A 10,679-nucleotide genomic window follows, 5' to 3' on the forward strand; every position below is an offset into this window, starting at 1 on the left:
TTAAGGTGATATTACATTTGACGAATTTATTGAACGCGCCGATTGGCTATCGGATAAAGTCCCTAGGGTCCCGAAACATTTCTTGCAACAGCAGGAACCAATCAATACACTGCAAGACTTGTCGACAAATGAAATACATATTATCCTTAAACCTTTATCAAAGTACCAATAAATGTAATAGCGTCGTTTCTTTGGCGGGAGGAAAAGGTTTAGACATATTTTTGAGAATATATGTAAACAATTTTAACGATTTAATAAATTCAATTTTATTCAAACAATATTTAGGATCAGCGTTATTTTTAAAATTAGATAATATTAATTTTTGATTATCAAAGATATAATCAAAGATCAATATCATTTAATGTTGATGTTTCTACTAAAAAAGTAGAATTTTTAATTTTATAACGTAATTATTTTAATATTACCTTATAAATACAATATATAGTTGCCAGACACACACAAGAGAAAGAATGACAGAATTGACAGATGAAGGCTAGATCTTTTTTAAAAGAACGTCTGCGTAACTAGGGTAAAAATAGAATAAATTATAATGTAATATTAAAAGAAGGACACACACACAGCATCCTTTTATATATAATTATAATAATTATATACAATATAAATAATATATAATTATATAATATATATATAAATATATATATATATAATATTATATATATAAATATTATATATAACAATAATATATTGTATATAAAATGCGTATATATATTTTTGTGTGTCCAACTGACATCTGTATATATTTAATTCGAATAATAATACATAATTCATAGTGTTACATCAGTATTATTTTAATTTTAAGCAAGACTAAATACACGTGTCTGTCTTTATTTATTTAGAAAGAAAGATAAAGGCAGACATATATTTAAGTCTCGCTATATATGTATAGACACATATACAGGGTGTAATTGGTGAAAAACCTGCTAATGGCAGATCCTTGAGATCATTTGAAGTCGATTTTTCCTCAGCGAAAATACCGAGGAACGTCATCATCATTTTTTTCAAGTTTCCAATTTTTATCATTATATCTTTGTAATTAAGTTTTAAATTAAAATTCTATTAGAGTAAACTCTATCTGAAATTAACTGAAGAATGTAGTTTTGGTAAGTTTTTAACTTAATTTCTTATAACTCAGAAATTATTGATGCCTTAACATTTTCGCTGAGGAAAAATAGTCTTGAAATGAGTTCGAGAATCTGCCATTAGCAGATTTTTCAGATTCTAATTACAGGACACCTTGTATATAAGCTAAACTATATAATCGACTAATCGGTGGATTACGTCATCGCCATTATTGGCGCGGAATTTGACTGACCGTTCATTCGGCGCCATCCGAACGCTTCCGACTTTGTACGAGAACGCACGAATTGTAGAACCCGGTGGAATCGTGTCGTCGTGTCGTGGAATGTCAATCGTGGTGAACGAAGTGGAACAAGTTCGCAGGTACGAACTGTACGAATCTTTGAACCGCCTGTTTTTTCTCACATTATCAACCGGACGATTTATCGTCCTGTCATTTACATTCGACGATCTGCCAGTGCCTGTGCAAAACATTAATTATCGATCCCAACGGCGAAATTGATCCTGCCACACCCCACAGAGGCCATTTTGTATACGTACGAGTAGGATTACTTCGGACATGGACCAGATCACACCTAAGGAAGTGAAGATTCTTGAGAATCCGGAGGATATCCAGGAGAGACGAGAGCAGGTGCTGGGGCGATATGCCAACTTCAAGGCGGAAGCGCGCAACAAGCGGGACAAGCTCGAGGACTCCCGTCGCTTTCAAGTACGTTACCTCCCATTTGGTTTCCAATAATAAAACGTTATAATTTTTTGACATTTGACATCTGACATTTCGACTTACTTTATTTTTACCTTCTATTTTCCAGTATTTTAAGCGAGATGCGGATGAACTCGAAGGATGGATCTACGAGAAACTCCAGGCAGCATCGGATGAGAGTTACAAAGATCCGACCAATCTACAAGCAAAGATTCAGAAGCATCAGGCCTTTGAAGCGGAAGTCGCTGCTCATTCGAACGCTATCGTATTACTCGATAATACTGGCTCTGAAATGATAGCGCAACATCATTTTTCCAGCGATGTAATTCGCAAGAGATTAGGTATATTTAACTGTCAGAGATATTAATTCCTTTTATCGATTATTCTAATATATTGTCAAAGTGTCAGATACACTCTCTTTTAAGTTTTTATTTACATGCAAGAATATTATAACTTTATTATTAATAATTTTTTGAATAATTTTATATTATATTTTATTTTATTATATTATTTTATATTTTTTATATTACGTTTTATTTATTATTTTTATATTAAATAAACTAATATTCAATTATTTTTAAATTGTTACTCTCAAATTATTTTGGCATACTTTTAATTGAAAAGAGTGCATTTTAATTACGAAACATACTGATTATATAGCAAGTTGATTGGTTTGTTAATGTATCTAATTATTTAGAGGAACTACATCGCCTGTGGGAGTTGCTGTTGTCTCGCTTGGCCGACAAGGGTCTGAAATTACAACAGGCTTTGGTTCTCGTACAGTTTATTCGTCACTGTGACGAGGTGATGTTTTGGATCCACGACAAAGAAGCTTTTGTAACGACCGATGAATTTGGACACGACTTGGAGCATGTGGAAGTGCTTCAAAGGAAATTTGACGAATTTCAAAAAGATATGGCCAGTCAAGAATACAGAGTTACAGAGGTGAACGAGTTAGCAGACAAGTTGTTGTTAGACGGACATCCCGAACGCGACACCATTCTGCGCAGAAAGGAAGAACTCAATGAATCTTGGCAGAGATTGAAACAACTGGCCACCCTGCGACAGGAAAAGCTCTTCGGGGCTCACGAGATCCAGAGATTCAATCGTGACGCTGATGAAACTATGGCCTGGATCGCGGAGAAAGATGTCGTTTTGTCGTCTGACGATTTCGGTCGAGATCTTGCCAGCGTTCAGACTTTGCAACGAAAGCACGAAGGTATCGAACGTGATTTGGCCGCTTTAGAAGATAAGGTATATACACTGGGTGCGGAAGCTGATCGTCTCGCCGCCATTCATGAAGCCGATCACTCCAAGCAGATTCAAGCTAAACGCGCAGAGATCTTGCAATCGTGGGAAAGTCTTACCGCAAAAGCGAAAGAGCGACGTCTCAAGCTCAACGAATCCTATTATCTGCATCGATTCTTAGCCGATTATCGCGACTTGGTATCATGGATGAATGATATGCGGGCTATTATTTCCGCGGACGAGCTAGCTAAAGACGTAGCGGGCGCCGAAGCTTTGGTCGACAGACATCAAGAACACAAGGGTGAAATCGACGCTAGAGCCGATAGTTTTGATGCAACCACATTGGCTGGTAATAAGCTGTTGGAGAAAAAGCATTACGCTGCCGAGGAAGTGGCGCGAAAATTGAACTCTCTCGCCGACGATAAGTCATCTCTCTTGAGTCTATGGGAGAAGAGGCGTATCTTGTACGAGCAATGCGTGGATTTACAGCTGTTTTACAGAGATACCGAACAAGCGGACGCGTGGATGGCAAAACAGGAAGCATTTCTTGCAAATGAAGATCTAGGAGATTCCCTCGACAGTGTGGAGGCGCTGATTAAGAAACACGAGGACTTTGACAAATCTTTGGCAGCTCAAGAGGAGAAGATCAAAGTGCTTGACGATTTCGCTGGAAAGTTAATCGAGGGTGAGCATTATGCTGCGGACGATGTGGCGCAACGACGGCAATTACTACTGGAAAGAAGAGCCATTCTCCTTGAGAAATCGGCTCAAAGACGCCGTCGTCTAGAGGACGCATACAAACTACAACAGTTCGAGAGGGATTGCGATGAAACTAAAGGCTGGGTTAATGAGAAACTTAAATTCGCTACCGATGACAGTTACTTGGATCCAACAAATTTGAACGGTAAGGTTCAGAAGCATCAGAATTTCGAGCAAGAATTAAACGCAAACAAAACGCGCATGGAAGAGATGGTGGCTACCGGTCAGGAATTGATCGAAAGCGATCACTATGCCAGCGATCGCATACGCACCCGTACAGATGAAATTGTGACACTATGGGAGAGTTTGGCGCGAGCCACCGAGAAGAAAGGCGCGAAATTGCAGGAGGCTTCACAGCAGCAACAGTTCAACCGTACAGTAGAGGACATTGAATTGTGGCTCTCAGAAGTGGAAGGGCAACTCATGTCGGAGGATTACGGCAAAGATCTGACTAGCGTTCAGAATTTGCAGAAGAAACACGCTCTTCTAGAAGCCGATGTGGGTTCTCACGCTGATAGAATAGACAGTATCGCTCAAGCGGCAGAGCAGTTTGTCACATCGGGCCACTTTGACGCCGATAACATCAAAGCTAAGCAGGAACAATTGCAAGCTAGATACAGCGCCTTACAACGTCCCATGAGCGTGAGAAAACAAAGACTTCTGGACTCTCTTCAAGTGCAACAGCTGTTCAGAGATATCGAGGACGAGGAAGCATGGATTCGCGAGAAGGAACCGGTCGCGGCGTCCACCAATCGCGGCCGCGATCTGATTGGCGTCCAAAATCTCCAGAAGAAACATCAAGCTGTTCTCGCCGAAATCAATAATCACGAGCCGAGAGTAGCCGCAGTATGTCAGGCGGGTTCAACGATGTTGCAAGAGGGACACTTCGCCGCTGAGGAGATCAATCAGCGATTGGCAGCTTTGGACGAACATTGGGGACAGCTAAAAGACAAGGCTCGGCAACGCAAGAACGATCTGGACGATTCGTTGCAGGCGCATCAGTATTTTGCCGACGCGAACGAGGCTGAATCGTGGATGAAAGAGAAACGTCCTATAGTGATGAACGGCGATTACGGAAAGGATGAAGATAGCTCTGAGGCTCTTCTAAAGAAGCACGAAGCCTTGGTCAGTGATTTGGAAGCGTTCGCGAGCACCATCGCGGCGCTAAGGGATCAAGCTGCGGCATGCAGACAGCAAGAGACTCCTACGGTTGACATCACCGGTAAGGAATGCGTCGTGGCTCTCTACGATTACACCGAGAAGTCTCCTAGAGAAGTATCTATGAAGAAGGGCGACACTCTGACTCTTCTCAACTCCAATAACAAAGACTGGTGGAAAGTCGAAGTGAACGATCGTCAAGGTTTCGTACCGGCGGCGTACGTGAAGCGCGTGGAACCTGAAGCGGGTCTCAGCGCGTCTCAGCAGAACTTGGCTAGAGAGCAGAGCTCGATCGCCGCGCGACAAGCGCAGATTCAGGGACAGTACGATGATCTTTTGCGTCTAGCGCGCGAACGTCAAAACAAACTCAATGAAACGGCTAAAGCTTATGTACTGGTGAGAGAGGCCGCTGAGTTGGCTACTTGGATCAAAGATAAGGAGAATCACGCGCAAGTGCAGGATGTCGGTGAGGATCTGGAACAGGTTGAGGTAATGCAGAAAAAGTTTGATGATTTTCAAGCCGATCTTAAAGCGAACGAGGTACGTTTGGCCGAGATGAATGAAATCGCCGTACAGCTGATGAGTCTCGGGCAGACCGAAGCAGCATTGAAAATTCAGACACAGATTCAGGATCTGAACGAGAAATGGACCAGTCTGCAAACACTCACTGCGGAACGTGCTAATCAGCTCGGTTCCGCTCACGAAGTGCAACGATTCCATCGCGACGTTGACGAGACCAAAGATTGGATTCGCGAGAAAGATGCGGCGTTGAATAATGACGACTTGGGCAAGGATTTGCGCAGCGTTCAGGCTCTACAGCGTAAACATGAAGGTTTGGAGAGAGATTTGGCGGCTCTGGGAGATAAGATCAAGCAACTTGATGAAACGGCTAATCGCTTGATGCAATCGCATCCGGAGACTGCCGAACAAACATACGCCAAACAGAAGGAGATCAACGAAGAGTGGACCCAACTAACAGCCAAAGCTAACAGCAGGAAAGAAAAGCTTCTCGACTCATATGATCTGCAACGATTCCTCAGCGATTATCGTGATTTAATGGCTTGGATCAATTCGATGATGGGCTTGGTTGCTTCCGAGGAACTCGCGTCGGACGTCACGGGTGCCGAGGCGTTACTCGAACGTCACCAGGTAAAACATTCCCCATTATAGAATAATCGAATACAATCATACCATCACTCATTTGGCGAATCGTTTACAAGTCATTTAAATTATAGAATCACAGAGCAGAGATAGACGCGCGTTATGGCATACTTCCAGAGGTATATAAGAACGTTTGAGCATGTATCGAGGAAGTCGCGGATTTGCTGACGAGAATGTCTAAAATTAATCTCGCGTAGTCCGCCTCGTTAATGATGTTTTGTTCTTTTTTTTTCTTGTACGAGAGGAAGCGCTGTGCCGATGTTTTCTGCAATGAAAATACTGCCTATTAACAGTTTGAGTATTTTCGATGCTTCTCGCGTAATTGCTGCCTTTCTGCTTATCGTAATATCTACTGCCGAATGGATTTGATCGTACATAACAAATAGGATTGCATATTGACACCAACAACTCGAAAACATGAGTCGTGTGTGATTTTATTTTATTAAATTCTTTTCGTTTTTTTTATAGGAGCATCGAATGGAGATAGACGCCAGAGCGGGTACTTTTCAGGCGTTCGAATTATTTGGTCAACAGCTGTTGCAATCTAGTCACTACGCCAGTGTGGAAATATTGGAAAAACTTGAGTCTATGACCGAGGCGCGACAGGAGCTGGAGAAGGCCTGGATCCAACGGCGTATGCAACTCGATCAGAATCTCGAGTTGCAATTGTTCTGCAGAGATTGCGAGCAGGCGGAGAATTGGATGAGTGCGCGAGAGGCTTTCCTCAGCAGTGCGGATGCGGTGGACAGCAGTGACAATGTCGAGGCTCTCATCAAGAAACACGAAGATTTCGATAAGGCGATTAACGCGCACGAAGAGAAGATTGCTACTTTACAAACCCTAGCTGATCAGCTGATCGCCGCCGAGCATTACGCCGCCAAACCAATCGACGAAAGACGTTGCCAGGTATTGGATCGCTGGCGGCATTTAAAGGACGCTCTTATCGAGAAACGCTCCAAGCTAGGCGAGTCTCAGACCTTGCAGCAATTCTCCCGCGACGCCGACGAGATGGAAAATTGGATCGCCGAAAAACTTCAGCTGGCTACCGAGGAGAATTACAAGGATCCCGCCAATATACAGTCCAAGCATCAGAAACATCAAGCTTTCGAGGCCGAATTGGCTGCGAACGCGGACCGAATTCAGTCGGTGCTCGCCATGGGAGGTAATTTGATCGAGAAGCATCAGTGTGCCGGCTCGGAAGATGCAGTACAGAAGAGACTAGCGTCCATCGCTGACCAATGGGAATATCTTACGCAAAAGACCACAGAGAAGTCGATGAAATTGAAGGAAGCTAATAAGCAACGTACTTATATCGCCGCCGTGAAAGATCTCGATTTCTGGCTTGGAGAAGTTGAGAGTTTGCTCACGTCCGAAGACGCTGGTAAGGACCTGGCCTCAGTACAGAATCTCATGAAGAAGCATCAACTTGTCGAGGCAGATATACAAGCGCACGAAGAGAGGATCAAAGATATGAATGCACAAGCCGATTCGTTGATTGAAAGTGGCCAGTTCGATGCCGCTGGTATTCAGGAGAAACGACAGAGCATAAACGAGCGTTACGAGCGAATCAGAAATTTAGCCGCGCATAGACAAGCAAGACTTAATGAGGCCAACACTCTACATCAATTCTTCCGCGACATCGCCGATGAAGAGTCTTGGATCAAGGAAAAAAAGCTTCTCGTTGGATCGGATGATTACGGCCGTGATCTCACTGGCGTGCAGAACCTGAAGAAGAAACATAAAAGATTGGAAGCTGAACTCGGTAGTCACGAACCTGCCATACAAGCCGTTCAAGAAGCGGGAGAGAAATTGATGGACGTCTCAAATCTGGGAGTACCCGAAATTGAGCAGCGTTTAAAACTTCTCAATCAGGCGTGGGCCGAACTAAAGCAATTGGCTGCCACTAGAGGACAAAAGTTGGACGAATCCTTAACATATCAGCAGTTCCTCGCCAAAGTCGAAGAGGAGGAAGCGTGGATTACAGAAAAGCAGCAATTACTCTCCGTCGAGGATTACGGCGACACAATGGCCGCTGTTCAGGGTCTCTTGAAAAAGCACGATGCATTCGAGACTGATTTCGCGGCTCACGGTGAACGTTGCAAGGATATTTGCGAGGCCGGGGAGACGCTGATCAAGGCTGGCAATCATCGAGCGGACGCTATTAGTCAGAGATGCGCGCAACTGCGCAACAAACTGGAGCAACTTGGAGCTCTCGCGGCCCGCAGGAAGACGCGGTTGAATGACAATTCGGCATACTTGCAGTTTATGTGGAAGGCTGATGTAGTCGAATCGTGGATTGCCGACAAGGAGACCCACGTGCGCTCCGAAGAGTTTGGCCGAGATTTGTCCACCGTACAGACTCTACTCACAAAACAGGAGACGTTCGACGCCGGTCTTCACGCGTTCGAACACGAAGGTATCCAGAATATCACCTCGTTGAAGGAAATGCTCGTCGATTCCGGTCATGATCAGACACCCAGTATACAAAAACGTCATGCCGATGTCATTACTCGTTGGCAGAAACTGTTGGCTGATTCTGACGCGAGGAAACAGCGTCTGTTGAGAATGCAGGATCAGTTCAGACAAATCGAGGAACTGTATCTGACATTTGCGAAGAAGGCGTCCGCTTTCAACTCTTGGTTCGAGAACGCCGAGGAGGATCTGACGGATCCGGTGCGTTGCAACAGTATCGAGGAGATTCGCGCTCTTCGCGAGGCGCACGCACAGTTCCAGGCCAGTTTGTCCTCTGCTGAAGCCGATTTCCAAGCCTTGGCCGCTCTTGACAGGCAAATCAAGAGCTTCAACGTTGGGCCCAATCCATACACGTGGTTTACGATGGAGGCTTTGGAGGATACTTGGCGTAACTTGCAGAAGATTATTAAGGAACGCGACGTTGAACTCGCGAAGGAAGCTCAGCGACAAGAGGAGAACGATAAATTACGTAAGGAATTCGCCAAGCACGCCAACGCCTTCCATCAATGGCTCGCGGAAACAAGGTTTGCATCTTGATTTTGAAAAAAATATTTATTCACTTTCTTTTAAATATATATATATATAAACGTAAATTATCTTTTTTTTTTATAGAACATCCATGATGGAAGGATCTGGATCTTTAGAACAGCAACTGGAAGCTACCAAGGTTTGTGTAATTGAAACAAACATTTCTTATAAATATTAAAAACACTTCATTATGTTACATATAAATTACATATACAAATTTGTACAGCGAAAAACTCAAGAGGTTCGCGCACGTCGTCAAGACCTGAAAAAGATTGAAGATCTGGGAGCTATTTTAGAGGAGCATCTAATTCTGGACAATCGTTATACGGAGCACAGTACCGTGGGATTGGCACAGCAATGGGACCAGTTGGATCAACTCGGAATGCGCATGCAACACAATTTGGAGCAGCAAATTCAAGCCCGAAATCAATCCGGTGTGTCTGAGGATGCGCTCAAAGAATTCTCCATGATGTTCAAGCACTTTGACAAGGATAAGAGTGGTCGTCTGAATCATCAAGAATTCAAATCGTGCCTGAGAGCTTTGGGTTATGATCTGCCCATGATGGAAGAAGGACAACCTGATCCAGAATTCGAGAACATACTAGGTTTCGTTCACTTTAAATTCTTCTCCGATATTATTTTAGACATCAATTTTTAATAAATTTTTTGTTACCATTCACAGACATCGTAGATCCTAATAGAGATGGCTACGTATCACTGCAAGAGTACATGGCGTTTATGATCAGCAAGGAAACAGAGAATGTTCAAAGCTCGGAGGAAATAGAGAACGCTTTCCGAGCCATCACCGCAGCAGATCGGCCATATGTCACAAAGGAGGAATTATATGCTGTAAGTGCAAATATACTACAGAGTATTCAGAGATCTGGACTGCACTCATTCTTACATTTCAATGTGAATATAATTTATCTTCTTTTCTGTTTAGAACCTCACAAAAGAGATGGCCGACTACTGTGTCGCTCGTATGAAACCTTACGTAGATCCCAAATCGGAACGACCGATAACGGCAGCATTGGATTATATAGAATTTACACGCACTCTTTTCCAGAATTAATTATGCATTCATATATACATGCGTGTTATATAGTAATATTTTTCGGAGCTTATTAAATTATAACCGCGCGTTAAACAGCATTAAGCTGTTGCACAGTTCTTTCTTTTTAATACCATGCATGACTAATGTCTTTATATATTAACCTACATATATTATTACATAGAGTATTTGCATAGATTGTGATTTAACTTTACTTAGACCGTCTGGCTGATATATGTAACGAATATGTTTATATTTTCAATAGAGTGAAAAAAAAAGCAAAATTTCTTCTAACATACTATGCATTTAACACCTGCATTTTTAAAAATATATTCAATTTAATATTGTGAAATATATTTAGTTCAATTTAATATATTTTAAAGATACACATATATTCTGTATACGTATCTTTAAATGTTCCTCATATCAGTTAGTTTTGGTCTAATACTTCTCATATTATTCTTTGAAATAAATGCATTTAACATGTGTTATATATTGACT

The 10,679-nt window shown here is 42.5% G+C and overlaps 1 protein-coding gene across 1 annotated transcript; it reads left to right on the forward strand.

The window, feature by feature from the left end:
* The first annotated feature begins 1,382 nt into the window (after positions 1–1,382).
* Alpha-spec (alpha spectrin) lies at positions 1,383–10,662 on the forward strand. Its single transcript, XM_072895925.1, has 9 exons — positions 1,383–1,461; positions 1,619–1,807; positions 1,911–2,142; positions 2,499–6,115; positions 6,596–9,123; positions 9,212–9,266; positions 9,354–9,732; positions 9,810–9,976; positions 10,071–10,662. The coding sequence occupies exons 2-9, from the start codon at positions 1,658–1,660 to the stop codon at positions 10,197–10,199; spliced, it is 7,257 nt and encodes a 2,418-aa protein (XP_072752026.1). The 5' UTR covers positions 1,383–1,461; positions 1,619–1,657; the 3' UTR covers positions 10,200–10,662.
* The last annotated feature ends 17 nt before the right edge of the window (positions 10,663–10,679 follow it).

This window comes from Anoplolepis gracilipes, chromosome 7 (genome assembly GCF_047496725.1).
Source record: "Anoplolepis gracilipes chromosome 7, ASM4749672v1, whole genome shotgun sequence".
NCBI classification, from domain to species: domain Eukaryota; kingdom Metazoa; phylum Arthropoda; class Insecta; order Hymenoptera; family Formicidae; genus Anoplolepis; species Anoplolepis gracilipes.